General features: G+C 28.7%; 2 protein-coding genes and 1 pseudogene across 7 annotated transcripts; 2 read left to right on the plus strand and 1 right to left on the minus strand.

Annotated features, from left to right (window-relative positions):
- Window positions 1–2,289: 2,289 nt before the first annotated feature.
- On the plus strand, window positions 2,290–8,847 carry LOC145192910 (neurexin-1-like). 2 transcript variants are annotated; one of them, XM_090071780.1, is made up of 8 exons: window positions 2,290–2,849; window positions 3,414–3,640; window positions 4,057–4,263; window positions 5,962–6,067; window positions 6,620–6,770; window positions 7,023–7,140; window positions 7,499–7,602; window positions 8,213–8,847. In XM_090071780.1, exons 1-8 carry the CDS (start codon window positions 2,338–2,340, stop codon window positions 8,474–8,476), a joined length of 1,689 nt encoding a protein of 562 aa, XP_089927906.1. In that variant the 5' UTR covers window positions 2,290–2,337; the 3' UTR covers window positions 8,477–8,847. The 2 variants fall into 2 exon arrangements, with proteins under 2 accessions (XP_089927906.1, XP_089927907.1); XM_090071781.1 differs by having other exon boundaries at window positions 3,417–3,640.
- Window positions 8,848–13,519: 4,672 nt separating this feature from the next.
- LOC149878779 (sodium/potassium/calcium exchanger 5 pseudogene) lies at window positions 13,520–15,679 on the plus strand (annotated as a pseudogene). The gene has a single exon (XR_016446981.1). The product of XR_016446981.1 is annotated as a sodium/potassium/calcium exchanger 5 pseudogene (transcript).
- Window positions 15,680–19,372: 3,693 nt separating this feature from the next.
- On the minus strand, window positions 19,373–27,048 carry LOC145193528 (uncharacterized). Of its 4 annotated transcripts, XR_016446970.1 has the most exons (10): window positions 26,609–27,048; window positions 25,985–26,033; window positions 25,700–25,803; window positions 25,399–25,498; window positions 25,214–25,290; window positions 23,355–23,454; window positions 22,522–22,597; window positions 22,233–22,308; window positions 20,962–21,033; window positions 20,725–20,792 (listed from the first exon to the last, which is right to left on the minus strand). XR_016446970.1 is itself a non-coding variant. In XM_090072054.1 (9 exons), exons 1-9 carry the CDS (start codon window positions 26,884–26,886, stop codon window positions 19,865–19,867), a joined length of 1,347 nt encoding a protein of 448 aa, XP_089928180.1. In that variant the 5' UTR covers window positions 26,887–27,046; the 3' UTR covers window positions 19,373–19,864. The 4 variants fall into 4 exon arrangements, 3 of the variants coding, with proteins under 3 accessions (XP_089928180.1, XP_089928182.1, XP_089928181.1); XM_090072054.1 differs by lacking the exons at window positions 22,233–22,308; window positions 22,522–22,597 and adding an exon at window positions 19,373–20,362 and having other exon boundaries at window positions 20,724–20,792; window positions 26,609–27,046; XM_090072056.1 differs by lacking the exons at window positions 25,214–25,290; window positions 25,399–25,498; window positions 25,700–25,803; window positions 25,985–26,033; window positions 26,609–27,048 and adding an exon at window positions 19,373–20,362 and having other exon boundaries at window positions 20,724–20,792.
- Between the last annotated feature and the right edge of the window lie 334 nt (window positions 27,049–27,382).

Below are 27,382 nucleotides of genomic sequence, written 5' to 3' on the forward strand. Positions count from 1 at the left end.
TTATACGACGCAACTAGTGATGGTGAGTTGATGGTTTCATTTCGAGCTTTGACGTACTTTTGGATCATTATTTCAGATCAAAAAAACGAGTCTTTTTTTAAATGCTAGATAAAAAGTAATCGCTAATATAGAAAAAGAAATTATTTTTTTGAAATAATAAATTTTAAGAAAAACAGATCATTTTATTTCATTAAAGTATGAAAAAATGAAGTTAAAAAGTTTTTTGTATTTTAAAATTTGCACGCGGAGACGCCTAGTTTTACGGATACCACTTTTCTTCTCTTTTATCTGGTGATCACGAGCTATCTTCTTAATGATTACGTTCTATCTTCTTGATGATCACGTGCTATCAAAATTTTATTCGTGTAACTTTATCAAATACAAAGTAGTCGCTCATCAATCAAAACAATTTTTTCTATGAAAAAGAACCAAGAAAACCAACATATTTCAAGTCGACCTATAACTTTCCTTCGTCAAGATGTTTCCCCTTGGCAATTAACATTCGCATACGGGCCTACGATTAGAAGATTTTCTGTCCTTTATCAGTTTTTAAAATAACTTGTCACCTACTGATAAGTGGAGTTGATTTTTTCAAGTTACTTCGGACTAAAAGTGAACTTTCTTTGAAATGCACGCTTAGTTGATGACTTTCAACGCGTAAGTTTTATCTTTATTATACTTTAAAATTTTATGATGATATTAACATAAGATGTAAACACATTAATATTTTAATTTTGTTTCTAAAACTCAGTTTCATTTAATACAATTATAAATGGCAGATAAATTTGAAAAAATCAAAGGGGGGTTCTCCCTATTTAAAATTCTTGAAATAAACCACCCGCGGTGTTACTCTTTTTATTTTTAATCTCGTGTAACAGATGCATAAAGTATCACGTTCTAATGTTTATTTAGTTAAATAACGTTTCGGTGAAAATTAGAGAATTAATATATTATTACAAAATTGATCTTTAGTATTCTTTTTGAACTAGTTTCTATCTTTTTTATGAATGAAAGTGTATATAACTATTTAACTTTATATGTCATATATGATATGATATTATATATATATATATATATATATATATATATATATATATATATATATATATATATATATATATATATATATATATATATATATATATCTTATATGACGTGTTGGACAAGATTTTCCATTCAACAAAAACTTGATGAAATTTCTTTTATATATCTGGTTGCTAAGAACTTCAGGTGAACTAGAGAGAAAGAGGAGAGAGAACGAGAAAAAATTAGCAGGTGGAAACATCTTGACAAACGAAATTTATAGTCGACTTGAAACATCTGTTGGTTTCTTGATTCTGTTTTATGGAATAAAATATTTTGATTGATGAGCCGACTACTTTGTATTCGATAAAGTTACACGAATAAAATTTTGATCTGACACAAGTTATGTTCCGTGAAACTATTAATCAAGTAAAATTTGGCTCATATCTTTGAGATTCAGGTGCAGTTAAAATAGTCCAGGGACTTTCAACCTCCCAGGATATATCAGATTTTTTTAAAACAAGTTGATTCAAATTTTATCAGTTTCTGCTGTTCCTAAACATCCTTTTTATAAATTCGTTCCATGTAGCGAATTCAGTATTTTAATAATTTATTTTTTAATACAAGAGTTACCTTAACTTCTAGGTAACCGTAAGTAAGTAAAGACTTTCGAATTGTAAAAAGCGGTTTTCTAAAGCTCGGTAAATTATTTTAAGTTTTTTTTTTTTTTTTTTTTTTTTTTTTTATCTTTTTCATGTTTAAATAAACTCTCTACTTATTTTATCTTTTTATAAATGCATAACCCAAATATTTCACGCAGCTTACGAAGCCATTATGTTTGAAGGTTTTGGATGACTTCATGTTTTTTTGTTGTTTTTTTTTTTTTGCGTTCTTTTATCTTTCAAGCATTTTTTTTTGCAAGTGTTTTACATTTTTCTATTTCAATGAACGCGTCATTTGAAGAAAATTAGAGTTGAGTATTGGTATTCCCATGAGGTCCAATCGATGAAACCAAGACGTATCTTTAACGGTTGTTGCGAATATCAATACCCCCGTAAGACAACATTACATACCGTTTTCTACGTAATGTTTAAAAGTTCCTCATGAACTTCTCGCTCATGAAATTAGCAACCATTAACACATTTTTAATGATAGGTGTTTATGTATATGGTATTCACACTGTATGACGTTGAGTATTTAGAACAAATTTTAAAAAATTGAATATTATTTAAATTTTAAGATTTTTAACCATTTTTTATATTTTTTTAGTTTGATGTTGGTTTTTTTAAAACTTTAGAAAAAAAAAAAAAAAAAATGCATTCACTAACAATATTATTTGTGGCATCAATATGGACTTTAGTAAAGGGATATACCTTTATTGATTTAAAGACATCCTACATAAAATATAAACAATGGCCAGCGAATCGTTTTGGGACCTTAACGTTTAGATTCAAAACTAGCAGCCCACACGGGCTTCTTCTTTATAGTGATAATAGTAAAACAAAACTTTCCACTTCACAAAGTTTTATAAAACTGCAGCTCTCAAAAGGAGACTTAGAATTTACTGTGCAGACTGGTTCCGAAGATTACAAATCGAAAAAAACCGTTTCGATCGGTAAAAATTTAAATGACCTGAAATGGCACGAAGTTAATATAACGAGAAACGATCGGGAGACAATCATTTTATTGAATAAATCAATTGAGAAAATTTTGATAAATGATGGAGAACACGATGAATTAGATTTGAATTCCGATATTTACGTTGGAGGAGTATCTGATCAGATAGCAACCAGTTTAGTTGATGGAGCTGTTTTAGCTATGCCGAGGTAAAGTTTTATTGAAATGCTTTGCTTAGATTTGTTTAAAAAAAAATTAGTTAGCCTTTACACTTTATACAAAAAATTTATATTTGTATGATGTATATATAATATAAAAGTATAAATAATATACAAATATGCACATATATATGTTTGTATGTACATATATATGCAAACTACATGTAAGTATGTATTTAATAATAAATATGTAGTTTGACTAGAGATTTTTAGAAAGGGTATCCATAATTATGATTTAACTTAGTGATCTGATGTGCTAATCTTGATTTTTAATTAACAGAAGTTATTATTAATCTTACTAATAATCTATATACACTAATACACACACAATTTACAAATACTAATAATACATATATACCATCATACATATATACCAATACAACTCATATACTAATAATACTTATATATACCACTTATTTACCTGAACTACCTAAAAAAATCAACTAATAAAAATAATAATAAAAATAAAAATAAAAGATTAAGCTACTAATCAATCGACTAACAATTGTGCAAATTTATTAAATGCTGACTTTTGTCTTTACTATTTATGTGAAGCAGATTTATTGGGTGTGTTGAGGACTTTAAATTCAAAGGCAAAAATAGTTATGATGTTTGGGAAGAGTTTGATGATCCCCTTTTATCGTCTGTTGGTGTGAAAGATGGTTGTCTAGATGCATGCGCGGAGTTTGCGTGCGCAAACAATGGGCAGTGTATTAATTATTTTACGACTGCAAAATGCAATTGCATTGGAACCGGGTATTATGACAGTAACTGCAGCAAAGGTCAGTTTTTGAAGTTTTTTTATCTCTGGTTTGTGCAATAACCGATTTTTAACTCAAAATTTAGGCTACTCCTATGAATGTGCTCAAAATTTACATTAATATTACGAAAATTTTTTATATTGGTATTGAAAATTTAGCAGTAAAATAAACTCGGTCGATAGGAAATTAAGTTGTAAAATTTTGTATTCAAAGATTAAGACGGTTGGTAGACTTCAAAAAAATTTTTGAAGTCTACCAACCGTTTTGACACAAATATTACTCATTTTCTTCCTTTTCTTTTTTTTTTTTTGCACACGCGTTTAGGTTTAGTATTTACATATGTATACATTCATGCTATATAAGCTTATATTAATTTCAATGATCATATTAATTTATTATATAATTATATTGATTATACAAACTATATTATTTATTAGAACGTGAATCGATACAGTTTGATGGTCAGAGCTTCATTGATGTGGACTTAGCTGACCCGCTTAAATCCACCACTGACAACATAGTTACAATGAGATTTAGGACAAAGTTTGCCGATGGCCTACTATTTGCTGCATATAGCAGAAGTGATCATATGATGATTGAGTTGTATTGTGGTTTGGTGAGGATGAGTATGGATTTAGGAGGAGGTGAGCCAGCCATTTTTGTTTATCTATTTTATGCTTGATTTTTTTTCCCTATCAATCTGTCATTTACACATTTGCTTTTTGTTTACTTTTTTTTATAGCGACATCCATGATATTTACATTCGGGGGCGGGATTAAAATAGATAAATGTAATTAAGAAGAACAAGGTTTTTCTTTGCGCACTTTTTTTTTTATTGTTATATGAATTTTTTTCAGCTTCACTTTTTTGTTTGAATCCAAATCTTATTTAAAACTATTTAATTATTATCAATTTAAATATTTCTTGCGCTGTTAAACCGTGTTTATCAAAATTCACCTGGCAACAGTCTATTTCTGCTCTTTTATCAAACTTCACCTGGCAGCAGTCGATATCCGTTCTTTTTTAAAAAAGAATTCTAAGAATTGATTAATCGTTTTTTTCGCTAAAAACTAATTGCTATCTGTGCGATCAAACACAATAACTATGATGATTAATACAAACACCTTGCTTTCACAAGTTTTGACACAAAATTACTAATGCAGTCCTCAACTTGAGAGTTAGATGTCCTATTGTTTATTGGATCGGATGCTTTTGTTATTGTAATCGACTGTGTTAATCACTTAGGTAGCTTTTTTGTCTTAGCCATTATCTAAGAGTATTTATCGCTGCGTATTTGTAAATAAAAGAGATCTAAAAATATCATAGATATCAAAATAGATATCTGAAGATATCATTTTGATTCAAATATTTACTTTGTTCAAAACCATCTAAAAGGATGAGTCAAGATGATTCAAGATGGTTTTGAACAAAGTAATTTATAAAGTAAGTGTTTAATTTTAGAGCAATAAAAATAATTCTATAAGAAATTAATTATTTTTTGGAAAAATTGGATCGAAAGTCTCAGCCAGCTCAAGCAATTTGTAATCTTATATAATGGTATTAGACATTTTGACACCGCTTTGATTCGCACAGAAGGAGCGAGCCTAATATTACGTCAACAACGAATTTAAACGTGACACATCACAATCCACTTTGAGTTCCCTTCAAACATTAAGGTAATAGGACTAAAACTACATTCTAATCGCAAAAAAAAACCTAACAAATAAGAAATTTTAAGATTTTATTAAACTTTTAAAAAAAGTATGAAAAGCGTGATTGTTGTACCAAAAAAAAATTTTTTTAATTAGATAAAACTTTGTTTTTGTAAGTTGCTAAAAGGTTACTTTAAACATAAAATTGAAAGTAAAATATAATATATTTATTTACTTTTTTTAAGTCGTAATAACCCTTAATAAAAAATGTTACATTTTTGTTGGAGAGGACCGTGACGAATATTTGCGGAAAAAGAACCTTTTCCCCCGTAGTGAGATATTGTTTCCTTGACATTAACAACTAATGCTGCATCCTTAAAAAGATGTAATTTTAACTTTTTTCCGAAAAAACATTTTTGAACACGCGGTACTAACAGATAAATTATAACCTGATTTTTGCTTTTAAAGATAAAATAAAGGTTCATGATTTTGAAAGTAAAACTTTCTTGAGAAAATTCAATTAATTCTATAAATTTTGGAGTACTAAACTTGATTTGAATTCAATATTTAGTATTTAGGCAGCTTCTTTACTCAAGATCATAGTCCATCAATCGATAGTTTTGTTATTACTTTGAATATTGTCGCTATTTTTATTGTGAATTGAAATAAATAAACCTTTTATTTATTTAGGCTACTTCATACTCGAAATTGCAGATATATCATTTAATGATGGTAAATGGCATTTGGTATACGTAAAAAGAAATGGAAGACAATTTTCCTTAACTGTTGATAATAGGTATAAAAACTAGTTTCTGTATACTTGCATAGATACATACATACACACATACATACATACATACATACATACATACATACATACATACATACATACATACATACATACATACATACATACATACATACATACATACATACATACATACATACATACATACATACATATACTTATTTAAACAAATTGATTTGGCATCAGCATAAAATTCTTGCATCAAATAATTCATCAAAATTGGAAATTTAAAGCATAAATATGATAACAAAAACATTAAAACACTTCAAAATTAAATATCTTGCAAATTTTCAGCCTGTTTTACTCAAATTTTTACTTTGTATTATTAGCAGTTTATATTACTAAGTATTTATTATAAATAAACATACTGAATTATTATTATATAATTATTATTATTATAGTTGTTAATATTACAATTATTATTATATAATAATAATTATTATAGTAGTTGTTAATTGCAATTCTAATGTATGCAGTATTAGTTCATGTTTTAGATCTTCTACTCTAAAATATATCTGGCAATTTTTTTTTTATGTTTAGATATTCGCTTCAAAGTGAAACTCCAGGAATGTTTAGTAAGTTTAACATCCAAGATCTTTACATTGGTGGTCTACCTATGTCTGTTGTGATGATGAATTCCAAAAGCCAAACAAATTTCACTGGTTGTTTACAAGAGGTCTTGTTTAATGAGGTATTCATCCCAAATATTTTATAACTTTACAAATATCGTAAAGTAATCAGGTTCATTTAGGTTTTACATTTGTGCAAAAAATAACCATCCATAAAAATAAAAATTTTGTAAATATAGGTATTTTAAATGTAGTCAAAAAATGAATTAATGTTAAGGTATTTTAAATGTAGTCAAAAAATAAAATAATAGATAAAATTAAACTTATTATTAAATAATATACTTTTACTTTGTTTTTTTTTCTCTCCAAATCAGCTAGATATTGTTTACAAATCTCTAAATACAGAGAGTAGTCGATTTCAAATGTCTGGTAATATCAAGAGTGGATGTGATGTGGTCAAGACTAAAGTAATTCAAACCAGAGACAGTGCAGGTGCTTTGTTTATTCTATTTAAAGTAACCAACTTTAAATAACAATAAAATAATAAAATAACAAATTTAAAAGAAAAGTCAGACATCAAACTGTCTGTTAAAAAGTCTAAAATATCCTAGAGACAATTTATCTGACCACAAGTTTTACACTAATGATAAATATATTTTCTATTCTTGATTAGTTTTTACGTTTTGTTTTTATTAGGAATATTTTCTATTTTATGTTATAGAAAACATGACAACTTTATTTGGATCAATCTTTCTTTTTTGAGTTCCTTCCCCATGCTTTTATTTTGTTATTTAATTTTTTTTTTTGTCAATCCCAACTTCGTATAACGAGATTTTTTATTCTTATTAAGGTCCCGTACTTAGTAAAAGTGGATCAGCTGTACCATACCAACCAAATGTTACTCCTATTAAACCATTTGAAGCAACTGAACAATTAACAGCACAGTATGCTCCAGTAAGTGTATTGTCACCAAGCTTGTTAATATGTAATTATATTTAAGGCTTTACACCATTTTATTAATCTGTTTATATACATGCTAAATGATTATAAATTACATTATAATTATATATGTTAAAGTTATGTAGATTTATTAATAAATATTAAATAATTTTATATTACATAATTATATATATGAAATATATATATTTATTCTATAATTATGATGAGTAATTATATATTATATAGTCATATATATGTATATGTATTATATATGAACCAAGAAGATTAAAAAGCATAGACACTGACAATAGTTTATTGGTTACCACAGCAACTGGATTGTCAGTTAACTTGAACTAATTAATGACAGCTTTTTGAGTATTACTTTGATAATGAGTTTATGATTACTTGACTATCACTTGGTAGTGACTTTAACTCTGAATTCATGAGTACCTATATATTGAATTTTTAAACAACTTTGACAATGACTTTTTTACTTTGATATGATTATAAAAAGTTGTTTTGTAAATTTTCAGTTTTGCTAAGATTATTTCCACATACACTCTTCGTTGATCATTTTTCAAGATTTTTTTTTTGGTACCATTTCTAATTTTCAAACTTTATTTAGAAATTCATTCATCAGAAAACATCCACAAAGTTAAGCAAGCAAATAATAACTTGGATTATCATCGGGATAATAGTGGGATCCATAGCCCTAATTGTGGCTATGGCTTTAATTGTACATAGCTTCAAGAAACGATATAGCGAGATAATTTTATCAAAGCACCATGGAAACAATAATTTACTCAACAATCATAAGTCTAGTCAAGAAACTGTAGTCATTTATAAAGCAAATCATAAACAAGGATTTATTCAGCCTCGTTTAGTGTAATTTCGAAGAGCTAATAATGTGATAGAGATCAACTAGATTCTTATGGAGAGAACTGCACTTCTTCCCACATCAGAAATTGTCATGTAAAGTTTTAAAGAGGAACAGGTAACTTGTGCGCATGCGTTAAAAGTTGGAATGCTCGTCAACAGAGCTGAACCGTTCAACAAAGAAAAAAAAGAGTTTTCATTCCATATTAGGAGTTGAATAATTTTTAGGTACAGGCTACCTGCCTTCAATTAAGTGAACATTAAAACAGATCTTTTGTTCAATGAAATTATATCTACATTTTTGTAATGTATATTTTTATAAAAATGAATTTTTTCAGGAATCGTCAATAGACGTTTTCGTGCGAATACTATTTGTAAATGTTACTCAAGATTCTTTTTTTATTTTTACAAATCCTTCATTTAAACGCTTTCCGTCTTGTGACAAGTCGTCAATTTAGAATTATTTTGTCTGTCTCCCATTTTAAACGTTCGGAGGAAATTAGCTATTGATTGTAATAAGTTATGATGACTTTTGATAAACACTTTATTTTTTAAATTTATTTCTAGAAACTGTTTTAAAATACAACTTATTTTTTATTATAACTTATTATTACTATAAAAAGTATTACTAAAATTTCTCCCTAAAATTTAAAATGGGACATAGAACATAATAAATTCTTAACCTGACGATGTTTGCTCCTCGTGAAAAACGAATGCTCGCGAAGTTTTCTATAAATGTATCACGCTCCGAAAACCTGTCGCGCAAAATAAGAAATTATTAAGTCGTTTTCCTTTGTTATTCAAGAGAAAACACGTTAAAAAAGTGGCGCACAAAACAATTTTTTTAGTCACTTTTTAAATAACTTCTTAAGGATTTTCGACGGAATTTTATGATAAACATTCATTTTTTTATGTGAGCCTTTACAACAAAACCAGACGAATTATCAAAAAACTAATTCAAATTATATAATTAGAAAAAGTTATTTCTAAGCTTTTTAAAACAGTAACAACTTATAAGAAAAGTTTTTCCAATCAGTAATCATAAGCATTTTAAGTTGGTTTTCGTTTAAAAAGCAATAAAACTAATTAACGATTGCGTTGTTTCTTTTTATAATTCACCCCCTTAAAATTATTTAAAAATCCGTCGCTTTGTAATTTTTGAAAATAAAAATATTCGGGTAACTGTTTGCGGAAGCATTAGGTTATTTTAGTTATTATTTTTTACTATTTTTATACATCGCAATATATATATATATATATATATATATATACATACATACATACATACATACATACATACATACATACATACATACATACATACATACATATATACATACTGATCAAATAATTTTAGCTTATAAAAAGTTCTTTTTTTAGCGGTTTTTTTTAAAAATAAAACGACAACGACAAAGCTCAATTATATGAATTTGTCAATAACGGAGGTCGATAACACAATGTTTTAATTCTTTATATGTATTTTAAATATAGTTTTTTACATATTTAACTTATTTCTTTAAAAATTATTTATAGCAAACTTATAGAATAATAATTTTATTGATGTTTCTGAAAAAAAAAGCCAAAATTGATAAATAAAAGATTGTCTGGCTTTTAACCCGATTTAAATCCATTTTATAAATTAAGCAAGCTGTCTGGTTTTGTCGTGTAGAGTCACATGTAAAAACAACTAGAGATTAATAAGGAATAATAGTAGATTTTTTTAAATAAAAATTTGCAAAGGTTTGAAACTCGTAAAAACAGCCACTTTAAAGTAAAACAGGGAATCAAAAACCTAAAAAAAATTTTATCATGTATATATATATATATATATATATATATATATATATATATATATATATATATATATATATATATATATATATATATATATATAGAGAGAGAGAGAGAGAGAGAGAGAGAGAGAGATAATAAAAATAATAATAATCATAATATATAGGATTTTGGTTTTTGTAGTCTCTGTCCCTATTTCAGGATATACTTTAAATAAATTTGTTAGATACTATCTTTGTATCTAATAAATTTTGTTCACCACTTTTTAGTAATTACGTTTAATTCAACCCATCTGTATCTTTTAAAGTCGAGAAGCAAAATGTGGTGAGCTTTGGGGAAAAGTTTAAACTTTGTTATTACTTTTTCTGTTGGTCAAAAGTCCTGGGAAAGACCTTCTAAAACGATTTTTTTCTTTACAAAGTTTGACTTTATTTAATCAAGAGTCTCCTTGAAGAATGATTAATTCATTCCAAAACTTTTCTAACATTCCATGGTTTTCTTGTAGAACTATTTGCCAAGACCTCCAAAAAACGCGATGTTTCTAATAAACTTCATTTTTAGTAACAAATTTTTTTCCTGAAGCCTTCTTTTGAGATTTGCAAATGCTAAATAGTTGCTGGGGGACGAATTCAGAGAAGAAGGTGGGTGGGAAGCAATCAGAACTTTAATTCGTTTAGTTTTACCATCGTAAACATTGTCTTGATGAAAGAGAACTGTTTATTTTTGAATTTATCCTTCAATCAGTTCAATAAGTAAAGGATAGATTTTCCTTTTTCCCAGGTTAATCTAAGATTCTAAGAACTGATAATTATTAAGGCTCAAATATTCTAAAAAACAAGAGCATTGTCTTTGGCCACTTTAGATGTCTATCACTCGCTGCTTTCAACTCAGCTGACTACTGACTTTATTCTAGAAAGTAATGTTGGATCCATGTTTCATTCATTTGACACACCAGCGCAATCAATCCTTTTTATTTTGTCACACGCGTGCCCATTCCTGCAAAATACTGCATACACTGTCTTTGGATATTTTAAAATGAGTTTCAGCTATCCCCTCTAACTGCACTATACAGTTGTACATAAAATTTTGAGCCATTTTTAGATATTCTCTGGCGTAGTTATCTCATTTGAACTTCCCTTGTGTTCAGTCTCATCTGTGGCCATACGTCTGCGTTTACACTCATCAAACCAACAAATAATTAATTGATTTTGATGGAGAATTTCTTGAATGGTAGTTTCGCACATTAAAAAGCAATTTTAAATTAACAATCGAATTTCGGCTTGTCATTTGCTTTAAAAATGTCGAAAATAGCCTCAGTAAAACAACAATATCTCTCGTATAAAAAGGTTTTGCCTTTTTATTGACATTGTAAAATCTTTATTTTACGATATTTATCTTAGAAACTAATTAATATTAAAGTTTTTCTTCTGAAAATATTGCATAGGAAAATGCAGCTACATAACAAATGGAGAAGTACAAATTAGAAAAAGATTTTAATCCAACAATAAAATGTGTTAGAATAGCAATTTTTTTTCAGAATATCGCTAATTAAAACCAAAGTGGAAGGCCCAATTAAAAACTTTGAGAAGCACCATCATGAACAGAGAATAAGAAAGAAGACAAAATTGTTAAAACATATTCCTCTCAGGAATTTTATACAACAGCTAAATGGCAGAAAGACCAAAAAATTTAAAGATGCAAAAATAATATAAAACAAATATAAAACAAATAATCAAAAAAAAAAAAAAAGAACTGGAAATTACTAATAAAATTATGATAATTATGATAATTATGATTATAATTTTGACAATAAATATTATAACAAATTATTAACTTTATAAATTAAGAAAAGAGACCTTGCACTGTTTACTGATATAAAATTATCCAATATTAGGGATTGGCTTATTAGAGATTCCGCAATGAAAAACTTTACCTTCATCCTCCTTAATGTTGAACTAAATTTGATTTTTAACCTCAAATATCACATTTGATTTTTCAGCAAATTGTTATTGAAATCGACATATCACTCAATTTTTAAAGAAATGCCTCTGACATCACAAATAATTTGTCCCTTCAGGATCATATGTTTAAAGGTGCTAAAATTGATTTGAAATTTTATTGCTGATAATGCAACTAATAAATTTCGTACTATATCACCATGCTTTACCAGCATGTTTGCATTTTTTATATTCTGATTATTCTAAAACTCTATCGGTTATTCTCACTTTTGTAGTTTAAAATGCTTTTTTTCCTTAAAGTTTTGTGGTTTTTGCAAAGAAGCTCACAGCGCACCAGTCAGTTTAAAAGTCAATCGGAAAACAGAACTTTAGGATAAATTAATGATACAAAACATATTCAGTTTAGCTTTGGTTTCTGACTGTAATCTTTCTGTGAAGATAAACGAGGCATAGTTAAATGAGGTAAATAACTTGCTAGCAAACGGATGGCAAAGGACAAACTTTGAACGTGTATTGTTGCTATAAAAAGATCATTTTAAAATTTGTTTAGAACTTGCTTTTTTAGGATTAAACAAAGAGAAGAAAAAAAATTTTTATTTTCGGGATCGATTTCACTGAACGTCTTCGAATAGACATATATTAAGGTAGTTTCTGGTGTTTAGCTATTAGAGACTAATTAGCCGTGATGGTGAATTTATAACGTCCTCTGCAGCTAAAGATTTCAACAAATTTTCAGTTAAAATGATATTTTAATAGGGAAAAGCGCAAGCCGAAATCCTGTTTAATACACTTTGTGCTTCGTGGAATAAATTAAACCCATTAGTTGCGCGTGTTAAATTTTGTTAGTGGTGAGTTTGTAAAACACACGGCCACTGTTTCAATTTTTGAAACGGGGAATGCTCAATATAACTGTAATTGTAGCTGTAAAAAAATATGACAAAAATCCAAACAAAATATTTTAAACAAATTAATTCTGCAGAAAAACAGCTTCGTTATGCACGTTTTAGTGGTTAATTTTTAAAGAACTGTGATTTGAGAATTATTACAATAAGAAGTGATTCCAAAGTGATTTGTATCTTAAATGATATATTTATAAACGGCCCTTTCGATTAATAAAGCAGACGTTAAATAGAAAAACAGGAAAACACACGACAATTTTCTGATGCGCAAATAGTGGCGAATAAATCATTATAGTCAAGCAACTCCTGAAGACTCACCAAATTAGTAATTATCGAGTTGAATAGATTCGGGTTAGGCGTACACGCTCATTGAAGCGTGAGTTTTAAACGAATTCGGTAGAAAACAAACATTTAAAATGCCGAAGAAGATTTGGTGTTTTTTCTAGATTATTTATTTTTTGCTTGGGGCCAGAAGGTGAATCTAAAGAGGATGATCGTAACGAGGATTAAAACACACAACGTTTAAATACCTAATTCCAGAGCTATCATCATGAGGTTGCGACTAAAGATCAACCAAAATTTCGGTGCAAAACTTTTCATTGCTTTCTTATTCTGCGTTTATGCCTTGATTCGCTACAATCATTCCCTGACAGAAAATGGTGGAGAACAAGGTTTTCTTACAAGAAAGCTTTCTGAAACCGAATCCGAGACCGAAAAATCCGAGACCGAGCCTAGTCTAAAAGAAAAATGCAAACCAGCAAAAGGAGCGGTGGATGAGTTTCCTCCAGATTTTATGACCCAGGAACAACGATACAAAGGTGGCATTATTTTTCATGTAACCGTAACGTTTTACATGTTTGGTCTATTAGCAGTGGTATGTGACGACTATTTTGTACTTTCATTATACCACATTTGCTTGCGGCTTCAAATGGATAAAGATGTCGCCGGTGCAACTTTTATGGCCATCGGATCGTCAGCCCCAACGTTATTTATATCCATTGTTTCGATTTTTTTCACTGATAGTGCTGGAGATGTTGGGTTGGGCACTGTGGTTGGTTCGACAATATTTAACACGTTGTTTATTGTTTCAATATGTGCCATGGTTACAACTATTCCCGCACGGGTTTCCCCATGGCCGCTCTTAAGAGATTCATTTGTTTATATTCTCGGGACAATATCGCTCGCAGTAACAATTCGCGATAGGCGCGTTTATTGGTATGAAGCGTGTTTGTTCGTATTGGTTTACATGTTTTACATAGTAATTATCTATTTCAACAAAGAACTCGGAACTGTCTTTAATAACACTACAAAACAGTTATGTGGTGAGTTAGAGGACGAAGACTCAGAAATGATGACAATGACTTCAAAAACAACCATGGATGATTTACTAAAGCCACCGGAGAATGATGGCGCACCAAAAAATCATGATGCATCAAGTAACAACTCAGTGATAGACGATCTCGGACAGTTTGAGCATAAACAAGAGTCCCCGTTGCAAATACCAGAGGGTTGCATTGCAAAAATTGTGTGGTTGTTAGGCTTTCCTGTTATGATCTTATTCTATATCACGATACCACCATGCTGCAAGAAGCGCTGGTCTGAATGGTTTTTAGTAACTTTTGCGATGTCCGTAATGTGGATGGGATTTCTCTCTTATATTCTTGTTTGGATGGTTGTTATAATTGGAGACACATTCGATATACCTGATTGCATTATGGGTATGACGTTTTTAGCTGCTGGCTCAAGCATACCAGATGTCATGGCATCAGTTATTGTTGCTCGTCAAGGAATGGCTGATATGGCCTTATCAAACGCTATTGGATCGAACGTATTTGATATGCTTTGTTTGGGTTTACCATGGTTACTAAAAACTACAATCATGGATCCAGGCAGTTTTATAGTCATCCAATCTCAGAGTATTATGATTTCAACTCTCCTTTTAATCGGCTCCATCGTGTTCACAATTGTGGCAATCCATTTGAACAATTGGAGATTAGAATTGAAAATAGGAATTATATTTCTAATTATATACATAGTCTTTATATCACTTGCAACTCTTATCGAATTTTTAGCATGCCCGTGTCAGATTGAAGATTTCCTTCCCGTCTAATCTAATAAAACAAGGAACCCTTTGAAAAAATAAGGTTCCAGTAATTATTCTAGTCCTGAAATCTAGTAAATCTATACGAACCAGATTTACCACTAATGAACAAAAAATTTGAAAAGGTTTCATTGGTATCTATTTACTCCTGAAGGTTCAAGATGTGTTTGCAGAAGTCAGAGATTACTCAGCTGTTTTTTAAAATGCTTGATGCTCAACCGATGACAAATCAAAACTTGCTCAATTTTTTTTAGAACAAAATTTCTATTAACAAAATAATAAAAGAGTGATATATTTTTCAATTCTGTGCGTTTCTGAAAAAATATATATTTAGTGAAATTGTTTTAAATATTTTGTTAGCTATATTTTTGAAACTTTTTTTTTTAAATTTATTTAGTTATGTAAAGCCCCTCACAGCATTATTATTTTAAACTTCATGAAATTTAAAATAAGTCATACTCAAATCATATTTAGCTTATTCAATCATATTATTTCATACTTGATCCTAGTGATTTCTCATTTTAAAGTGTTTTAACTCAAGTTTGAAGTGTTTTAACTCATTACGGTCTCATTCTCATAACTAGAAATAGAAATCTTAAACGAACTGGTTTTTATCAAAAGATATTTTTCCTGAGAGTAGTGTTTTCATGTTCCCAAAATTTATATTGCGTATGGCCAGAATAGTGGCTTCGTACATCTACGGTCACTCAGTAAAGACTGAGTGTTTTTAGTGTAACTGAGCGCTTTAAGGGCTAATATATTTTTTGTAGGGGCACTGGAAACTGTTTCTGGAACTCTCCTTACTTTTGGGATGTCAATGACAGGTAAATTAATATTAATGATGTCAGTAAATATGTTTCAAAAACCTGGTACCATTTGACTCCTTTTATGATCATTGATCACAATTATTGATAACATATCATCTATATTATAAAACAATCTCTCTTAGATCTTCAATAAACTCTTGGATCTTTAACAAACTCTTAACAAACAATAGGTTGACAAATGATAGACTAATAATAGGGTAGGTTGCGTTAAATGAATTTTATTTAACTCTACCAAGCTTTTATGGCTATTTTTGACTTAAATTTCGAATTTTTATTGATATATATCCGTAGACATACACCGAGTACGGACTAGCACCAAAATTACAAAATTTCTTATAGACATACTCACATAAAATGAATCACGCCTTTTTTTATGAATTGGACTCAGACATACCCAAATTTATATACCAAAAGCTTTTTTTCTTCTAAAAATGATTTTTTCTTTAATTCCCAAGAAATGCCTATCAATAACATTATGTCTTCAGTATCCAAAAGAGTAAAATTTATAAAATCAATTTTTAAAGAAACACAAATAAATATAGCCACCTAATTTATTCCATTTTAGGCAATAAGTCAAGACAGAACAGCAGGTTTTCAAAGATGAAAAAGTTTAAAATTTTAAGGTGTTTATCTTTTGAATTAATATCAATTGATATTACATCTACAATCAATTTCACCATTTGTAAACTTATGAATAATATTTACCATTAATTGCCAATCAAATTACATTTAATTTACGTAAAAATGTTGGGCACAAATTTGCATATTTGTTTAGGTAAAATTTTAAATTGATCTTATAATATGAATTAGGTTAGTACTTTTAGAATCAGCAATTTTTTAAACATTTTTTAATTCTTAACATAAAGTTAAAAGGAATTTAAAATGTTTGAAAAAAAATGAAGAAAAGGGTAAAAGGGCAATTTTTAGTTATTTTTAATAGTTTTACTTTTTTGGCCCATTTTTCCACTTTTTTTTTAACCTGTTTTTTCCTAAGAATACCAGAAAACTCTAAAAAGCGTTTTCTCTTAACCCCAGTCCTAACTGGTGCTTTTGAATAGAGTGTTAAAACTAAAAAGTAGAAAATAAAACTAATCAGTAGATAATTCACATGCACCAGGAGTAGATGATTCCTTTTCCAGGCAGGAGTAAGTTGTTCGAAATCGATGTTGTAATTTATGTTAAGATATATCTATTGTTATGTTTGACCATGTACCAGTTATATTTAATAATTTTAATAATTTGTGTATTTACTTATTTGCGTTGATAATTCCTTATTTTGGCATGTTACAAATAATATTAATTTGTTCTTTTTTTGTCAATAAAATTTTTTAAAAAATTTCTATACTATAATACAACATACTCAGTGGTCCATCAATTGTTTCTGCGATTGTATAATCAGATTCCGGAAATTTTTGTTGAAGACCAAATGGCACATTGTTGAAAGCAGATACAGCTATTTCTACTGTCACATTTTTTTTATATGCGTATTCTTGAAAACTATTGACAACTGATATTCCATAAAGATTCTCCCAGGATGATTTCCTTGCCATTTATCATACTATCGATGATAGTATGTTTGTAGAGGCTTAAAAGAACCAACATCAAGATGCTGCAATTTATGAGTTGAAAGTGAATTTCGTTGCCTCGTGCCACAAGAACAACAATACTTTTTGTGTGCGATGAACAAGTATCAAAACACGTGGTAGCCTCTTTAGTAGACTTTAAAAGTTCTAAGAATGGCTTACGCGTTTAATATCTCCACAAAAGAGCATATCTCCACAAAAGAGCATATTTCATCTTCGTAACTTGTACTACTTTTTATAGTACGAAGTTGCGAAGAAGAAATTTTAATATTTTTATTGAAATGTTACACAACCCTCTCACTCTCTGCGCTTAACATTTCTTGCAATGTGCTTAGGGTAGTCGTCATGCTGTAAAACCCGCCATTGTCGCGTCAGAAATCGTCGATTTTATTTTAATGGTCGCCCCAATGGCTTATGAATAAACTCTTAACTGCGGTTTGGAAGCAGTTCTTACAATTCGTTCTTCGATTTTCTTTCGTTCAAATCACTTTTGAGGATATTCACTTATAAATAATTTCTCATAATTTTATAAGCCTTAAAGTATTTATTTTATTGTTTTTATGGTCTTTTTTAAAATTTTGAATATTTTTATTTCAAAATACTATGTTAAAGATTTAAACTATAAGAACTCAATCCCGCTTTTATATTGTGAGGGCGGAGTTTTCTGGCCTGTGCAGTGATATATGAGTAAAATCGTTCTCATAAAGTTTCAAAGAAATTCTTGAATAGCCAGCTCAATTTCCAGAAAGGAACTCAATTATTCACCTGCGGAATCATCTGGATCGAAAAAGCTGCAATCTCAGATAATTAAGCTATAATTCTGTTATATATTGAATCAAAATAATTTGCCGAATAAAATTAAGTAAATATTAAGAGTTAAAATGCTATAAATTCTGAATTTTGACAGCCATTTTTATAAATTTAGACCACATATAAACAAATATAGACTACTTTAAATCTCAATTTAGAGCTGCAATTAAATTACATTCATATAATAGAAGGTTGCTTTTACATTTTCTACAGATTTGGTTACATTTTCACTCAGGTTTCTGTTTATATATGGCAAAGAATGGAGTTACTTATAAAAAAACAAAACAAACAAAAACAGCCAGCTAGAAAATTTAGGAAAAGTCATGCAAAGTACTTGGAATTGAGTGAGGAAGACATCTCAAGTGCTTTAAACGTAGATCGCTCGAAGAACGTATTTGAATTGATCACTTTTAACAAAAATGGAATCATTTACAGTAAAATTTTAAACATCTTTTAGCATGTCTCTATAAAGATACACAACTTTGAAGTCCTAAATAAACGGCAGTTAACAGCACTTGCTCGGAAACACGATCGTCAATTCAATATAATAAAATATATATATATATATATAAAAAAAAAGGTGTTTGCTGTAAATAATTTATGGTTGATTGCTCGATTGAGCAACATTAGGAAGCAAATAGTATGAAAAACTCAAAGAAAAAAGTATGCCTTATCTAACGATTAGCAGAACATTTTGGACAATTAAAGTGAAGGGAAAATAGTTTGTCACCATTTGAAGGCTCAACTAATTTTCAGCGTTCATGTTTAAAATTGTTAAGCTTTTTTTTTAATCAAAAAAATTTTTTTTTTCAATAACACTGTGTTGATAATAAAAACACACTATTAATAATCTTTCTGATAGAGCATATTACATGACGTTTGATTCTAAAAAACGCAAGAGTTTCATTGGGTAGAAGGCAAAAAAAAAAAAAAAAAAAAAAAAAAAAAAGAAATATTTCAAAATTTTCATATTAAATACTTACAAATGAAGCAAAGGCTTCTTAGGTATTTGTCGTGAAGAATCACTTTAAAAAACCTATCTTCGATTAATATTCAAAGCTAACAATATCATTACCTTTCTACAAATAGCATCTCTAGGAGGTCAAAAACAATTAAAATTTTTCTGTTTTTAGGAAAGAATGTAGAGGCACTAGTGCAACGAAAGAATCTTCAATTACCTTAATTTTTTGATCTTGACGCGTAATTGGAAGATTAGAGTCATCAACAATTTAAGAAAATTATAACAGTTCGCCTAAAATTGGATTTCGCATTTTAAATTTTAATCTTTTAGAATTTCGTTTTGAAACCAGATTTCGAAATTCTCATTTGTTGCACCCCGATAAAGTCTATTCCAACTTTGCTCTTTCGATTGAAGCATTTTTTTTTTCGTTATCTTTACGATAACTTCGATTAGCAGAGATTTCCCTGAAATTTATTCATCATCGGAATCAGCAACCAATTCTTGATAATCCTCATCTGTAATAACAGTGGTATGTGTGATTTTTGACGCGTTTCCTTTCAGTAAGTCCATCTTCTTTACATCGTCCATTTTCTTTGTATCATCTGTTTTCTTTACACCGTCTGTTTTCTTTACACCGTCTGTTTTCTTTATATCTTCTGTCTTCTTTACATCATCTATTTTCTTTATTTCAACTGTCTTCTTTGACTCATAGGAATATTTTTTGGGCTGAGCTTGAGGAATATTAGCGTTGTTATTAAGTATAGAGTTATCGACAGTTTCGATTACAAGATCAATATCTTCCGCACTATTATTACAACTTTCCACGAGATCTTCTGTCAATCCAGGTTTTATCAACTTACAGGGTGATTTTTCAGTGAGTACATTCTTTTGCTTATTCGGTGATTTTAAGATAATTTTTTTCGGATCACGTTTAAATGGTTCATGAATCGCATTATAAAGACGTTGAGCCTTAAATACAAATAAATAATTCTTTGAGAAATTTAACAAAAATGCGCCAAAATTATCTTTCTAAATATTTAGTTTATGAAATCTGAATTTCAACAAAAAAAAAAAAAAAAAAAAAAAAAAAAGGTTTTCATAGACTTAAGTCAACAGAAATTAAAAACGCCTGCAATCCTAGTCACATTTTGGAAGGAAAGGAAATAGCCACACCGGGTCAGTTTTTTTCTTAAACAAGACAATTTTTTTTCGTCAGCCAGACAATTAATTTTGTTAGCCAAACAATAGTAATTACAGTTAAATAGTTAAAATCAACTGAGTAGGAATATAAATATTAGAAAATTTAACAAACATCAAAAACAAACATTACCTTCTGCGGACCGAAACCTGGGGAAAGCTTAATTTCATCGATGGTTGCGTTTGCAACTTTTTTCAGCGACTGAAAACACAATAAAATGAAAAAAAAAAAAATCAACGAATGTTTGCTATGGTAATTTTATCCTGTTGTTACTTTAGAGTTACTTTTATGTAAACAGTGAAATCAAAAAACCAGTTAATACAAAAAAGTGTGTAGAATTCTAAGAAATTTTGTGTTCTAGCAAATAAACCTTAAATGTTGATAGTAGAGAGATGACATCTGTTTTATTAACTGATTTGACAGTAGTCAAAACATCTTGCATCTAAAAAAATAAAGAAATGTATAAAAAAATGTGGTAAAAACCAGCTTAAAAAAAGTTCATTTAATTCGGTAAAAAAAGATATAAATAAACATTGAACCAATCTTAAGTATGTGCGTCTGGGTGAGTTAATCATACTTTTGTTTTATATCAAACAAAAAGTATGATTAATTTTTATAGCAAGTAAGGCTGAGCAATAGCACCACCAACTTTTAGGTATGCTTCATGAAAATTTGCTCACGAATTGAAAATTTAAGTCTTAATTAAGAACTAATTTTGTTAAACTAATCAACTAATTTAACTTTAACCTAAAATTCTAAAGTCATCATTACATATCTTCTTTCAAAATATCTCATTTTGAATATATACAGCATTAAATAAAATGATTATAGTGAAACAGCAGTCAATCAAAAGCAGCTAGATTATAATTGATACACATCAAAATGCTACACCAAAGTTAGAATTTACAATCTCGTAATAATTTGATACGCTTACTTTATAGATAACCAAATAGTGTAAAAAAAATTCCAAAATTTAAGTATTTATATGACATGAAATTGAGGTAAAAGAAAAATGGCAGTGGTCCTTGTGAATTATTAATGACTGACCTAAAGTTATTCAGTACTACTATTATCTCATTTATGCTAGTTCAAAGTGCAGATACCAAAGTCGTTTCACAGCAAATTAATATTGATTTAAAATCTTATGGTTGCAGTGGATCCTGCAACCATAAGATATAAATTTTAAGTTGAATTCGTAAGTTGAAATCAAATAACAGACTTCTCTATAAAAAGAAAAGCATAAGATCTTCTCACAAGATTGGCATTGAGAGACATTGATTGACATTGATTGCTAGCATATGTGCCAAATCTATATGCAAATTCAGTCTAAATGAAGCATATCATTTTTTTTTTCAGTGGATAGAGTTGCTGTCAATTGAAACAAGAAGATTGATCATGAGCAGCAAGAACTAACTGAAGAAGATTTTGATGTTACAGATCCCCCATAGGCAATAAAATGTTGTCTAGAAAAACTGAAGATGATTTACTGTAATTTTATTTAAATATTTTAGGTACACTCATATAGAAAAGGGTGTTTTTTATGCAATTCAGGCTAATAAGCAGCCTCTGCATTTTCTTTCAAGAAACTGAATGGTAAGCAAAAAAAAAGTCTCTAAGAGACTAGAACTTAATTAAACTTACCAGATTTTCAATGGAATTCGCCGAAGTTTTCATCAAAACTCTTGTGAATGGTTTACTAAATGACATCAAATCTCTCCTAAGAAATGATGTCATCATCAATAATATTTTGATTGACAAGTGGAAGTAAGATAGGACGTAATCACAAGTAGTTAAGGGAAAGCATTTTGAAAAAATCATGGAATCAGAAAAAAAAAGTTAACATGCCTTAGTGGGAAACTTCTCAAACTTCCAAAAACAAATTATAACTTTAACAAATACTATCTCAAGTTGGTGTTTACAGTTTCTTTACCTAAATATCCTCTTTAAATAAACCATGCCAACTTCCGCATTTACCAAGACCAATGTTCATGTTAAGGATATAGATGCTAGGAAACAAACATTTAACTATTCCTTCATATTACGTTTCAAAAGGGTTAGTAATGGTATAGTTTTGCCAGAGTGAAGCTTAATAACAATTGCAATTTTGTTGTTTTTACTGTTGTATTTTAAGTTGATATTTTAAAATAAAAGATGGCAAAAAATGTGAATTGCCAGTAAAAACATGACAGCAATAACTAGATTGACAGTAAAAAAAATCAATTGTATGGAGTATTACATTAAAGAAGCAAGAAACCGGAAGTGTGATCAATCAGGATCAGGATAGCAGTGAATTACCTCTGCTACTGAAGACAGAAGAATTACTACCAGTAAAAGAAATAGATTATTAAGTGCCCCAGAAATTATAAATAGTATGAATAGTTCCTGATAATGTATGGATGTATGCATGCATGCATGCATGCATGCATGCATGGATGGATGGATGGATGGATGGATGGATGGATGTATGTATGTATGTATGTATGTATGTATGTATGTAAGACAACTTTGGTGAAAGAGCTGAAGGCCATACAAAAAAACTTGTATCTTAAGGGTTTTGATCATTAAAAAAAGCAATGGCACAAGTGCATTATAATTGATTGGGATTACTTTAAAGGGGAAAAATGAATATTGATGATTAAGTAAAAAATCTTTAAGAAAAACAAAGTCGCCATTTTTTTAAAAATACCAGGTATGTTTGTGTATGAGTGCATTTAACATCTATACTTGCATGTTTATTTAAGAAACATAACTTTTAAAATTAACCTTAGATAAATAATCTTGCTCAACTCTCTCTTGGAGAATATCAGCTGGTTTATTCTCATACGTCTTGTAGGTTTCCAAGTATCTCCCTGCTTCTTCTGCACTATAATTTTTTTAAACTAGATTAATCACACTCAATTGCATTAAAAAAAAAAGAGAAAAGCAACGTTAAATAAAAAAAATGAAAAGATAAAATAAGATCAAAATTTTGAAAATCTAAAATCTTTTTTTTAATTTTATTATATAATAAATCTTTAATGATGCTTATTTAAATTCTTTATTCTTAAAGTAAAAATACTAATCATAAAACAATATTTGTATAGTAAAAAGTAAACAAAAAAAAAATAGTTTAATGAAGCTTACAATCAATAAATATCATGAAATTATAGCCAATCAATTTTTAAAAATTCAAAACAAATTGTATTTGAGTGATTTGAAAAAAAAAAAAAGTAAAATAAACTGAGCAAAATCAGTTCAGTCTCCTGTATCACTTGATCTGCACTATGAGGTTACTGTTTATCAGTAAATACTTAACTTTTATAACTCAATTAAAACCTTTTGACAACTGCACTATGTTAATAGTTTTGAGATAATATGAGGTGACTTGGAATAAACTGAAAAATACAACATGTTGATACCAGGAGACCAAGCAATCCTTTTAGAAACTGAAGAAGCAGCTCTTGTTGAATACTTACTTGCTGTATCTGAGTGAAGATTTCCATTTTCAACAATTGTCTTGCACATTGTTGTGTAATTTTACTTAGACAGAACAAATAAGGAGAAAGTACAATTTCAACTATAAACCTGAACATGACTGGGGCCAAGATTTCCTGATCAGACACAGCTAAATGCTAAGACAAAGACATAGTCAGAATATCAAGAGTAATAGAGCAAGTGTCAGTGTGGAAGTTATCAATCCATACTTTGACAATCCATGCCACCTAGCAATCTACTGAGTTATGATGAGACCAACATGATAGATGAACCATGTAACCAAAAGTTAATGTTTAAGCGTGGAAAGAAAATATTCTAAATTACACAAAAAGCAGTACACCAGTAATATTTGCAGGAATGGCAAATGAAGAACTTCTTCCTGTCTGCATTGTTTACAAGGCACAACATATATGGTCAACTTGGTATTGTGGTGGGCCAAAAGGGCATTCAATTAATCGCTTCAAAAACAAATGGTTTGATCAAAAATACTTTCACAATTGGTTGATTTCAATTCTATAGCTATTCCATTGTAAAGAGAACATGAAAGGACTAAGGTTATTATCATAGATAACCTTTTATTACACTTTTCAATTGAAAATATTCAATAATTTGAAAATGATAATAAATTTGTTTGCCTTCCCCAGCACTCCCTTTGCCAAGCTCTAAAAGTTCTATTTTTCTGGACCACTAAAGAAACTGTGGCATGTGATATTGACAGAGCAGAAGACCAGAAAAAGCTCCAGAAAAAGATAGTTTTGCACAGTTGATGAACAAAATCTGGAATAATTTTAGTCAAGCAAACTTAACCTCAAGTTTCAATGCATGTGTACTTGTTCCAATAAACAGAAATACAATTTTAAAACAGTGTGACTTGTAAAATAAGTATGTAATATAAAGATGGCTTCTTATTTATTAACTATACTCTGTTATGTTTTTCTGTATATATGAAGGCTTGTTGTTTTCAACTATTTATTATGTATATAATTTTTTTTTTCTTTTAAAAAATATCAATTTGGCTTATCTTTGGGACAAACCACAATTTTTTAAAACACAAAAGGTAAGAATAATTTGTCTCAAGTCACCCTATTTTACAATACTATGCAACTGAACAATCAAAAATTGGAAAGAAAATCTGCTAAAATATTCACCTCCATGCAAGAATTAATGTACAGTTAGCCAGTATAGCTATCTTTGCCATTTGCTTCAAACTTGACTTTGAGTTTTCCTGCAAAAAAACCCTGATGTTAAACATGGGGAATTAAGAAGCAAGAAGGTCAGAAAAACAAACTTTTGAAAATGCTTAAATTGATTTGGTAGTGTTTTAAAAATGTACCACATCAACTTGAACAAGTAAGACACGTAGAGTGTATCTGTTGCCAAGCAACTTTAATCTTTCATGAATGTAATCTGGATTTAGATTGTGATATCTCAAACTAAAAAGAGAGAGAGAAAAAAAAGTAAGAAATAAGTAATAATTAGGCAATTTAAAAAAGTCCATTCTGTAATATTTAAAATTCTAAAACAATGTATATTAAACAAAGACCACATGAATTTGAAAATTTTTATGTTGAGATTTTTTTTTTCAAAATCTTTTATACTTAAACACTATTCACAAAACTTTTAAAAAAACTTACCTTAAAAAAAGAGCACAAGCTGTTTTCCCAATTTCATAATCAGCCACAATTTCACCATATTCCCATGGGATATTATGAACATGTTTTAAAATAGGATTACCTCTCTACAACATAAAATGTACATTATGATTAGATCCTATGTAGCATAAAATATACAAATTTTATTCAAAAAAAATATTATACTATTTTTGAACTACTATTGATTTGAAATTCATCTGAATTTCCATTTACAAAAAACCTGTAACTTTAGAACTATAAGTCAAAAATAACAACAACAACAAAAACCTGCTTTGGATTTACAATTATTGCATTGCTGTTTTTAGCTACATGTGCTCTAAATAAAAATCAAAAAAGTTAATGTTTACTTAAAAGGTTTGGAATAAGTTTCAAGTAACTTTTATTATACAAACTGTTAAAAATTGTTAACAGTGAAAATGAAAAATCCCAACATTTTTATAAATATTTTTTGGCAAAAAAATTTTAGATTTAGAATTTTAAATTTTTAGATTTAGATTTAAAAAATATTTTTAAAAACCAAAATTTATTATAAAGTCAGATTTTAACAAGAATGAAAGATATTATGGTAAATCAGTAACTTATAAGAGACACTTATTGGTGCAAACTATGAAATTCATAAGCCTACTTTAACAACACATCATGGAATAAACAACTGTTATACTTGTTGCAAGTGCCATTTATACTTAATGCAAAAGATTTTATCTATACTACAAAAAAATTTAATAGCTATAGGATATTACCTTAAAAATTTTAAAAATTGACTATAAACAATGGAAAGACTTTACTATGACATTATCTTAAGTTAACATTTTAACTTCATCATATTTTGCATAATAACTACCCAAAATATCTAAAGCAAAACTAAGCAAAAATATAGTAAAAGCAGCTTACTCAGCTGGTTTTGGCTGAGGTGGCAATTCATACAAATCTGTCTTTTTTAAAAAAGAAAATGTTTCAGCAAAGGATTTGCCAACTACCACTGGGATTTCATTCTTCACATTTTCTTTAATACTTTCTTGTTTTGATAGACTAGAATTACTTTTTTCTGATGCCAGAGCTCCCTCTGATTTTTTAATATCCTCTTTGTATTTTTTGAACATTGCACCAGCATTTAATTTGTTAATTTTTTCTTCAGAATTATTGCTGGTGTATTTATGCTTGTTACTCATCTTGATAATTTATAGAAGTTTGACAAAAAATAGCACAAAGTAATGGTAATCCTGAAGCTAAGTGGCATAAACAAAGTAATTTTTTTGCTTGAATAAACTTTGGTAGTGAAAATGAAAACAATTAATCTCTAAATAGCCCTATGAAATGTAAAAAAAAAACAACTAAATTCAAAAGTAAAGCATGATACAATAAAAAAGTAAAAGTTATAATCATTGGTAATTTTTTTTATTTTTTCATTTAAATAATATCTCATAAATATCTAAATTAAAACACACACAGATATATATATATATATATATATATATATATATATATATATATATATATATATATATATATATATATATATACAAACTAGTTTTATTGGTTTATTTTGCATTGAACAATTCGTCTATATTCGTCTATATAAGTGTTCCTCTTAACATTAAGTTAACGAATAAAACGGCTACTTCCATAGCCACATATCTTTTAAAAACATATTAGCAACCTCAACAA

This window comes from Hydra viridissima, unplaced genomic scaffold, assembly GCF_058129835.1.
Source record: "Hydra viridissima isolate aposymbiotic clone 2 unplaced genomic scaffold, HvirCarnegie_v1 scaffold_14, whole genome shotgun sequence".
NCBI lineage: Eukaryota > Metazoa > Cnidaria > Hydrozoa > Anthoathecata > Hydridae > Hydra > Hydra viridissima.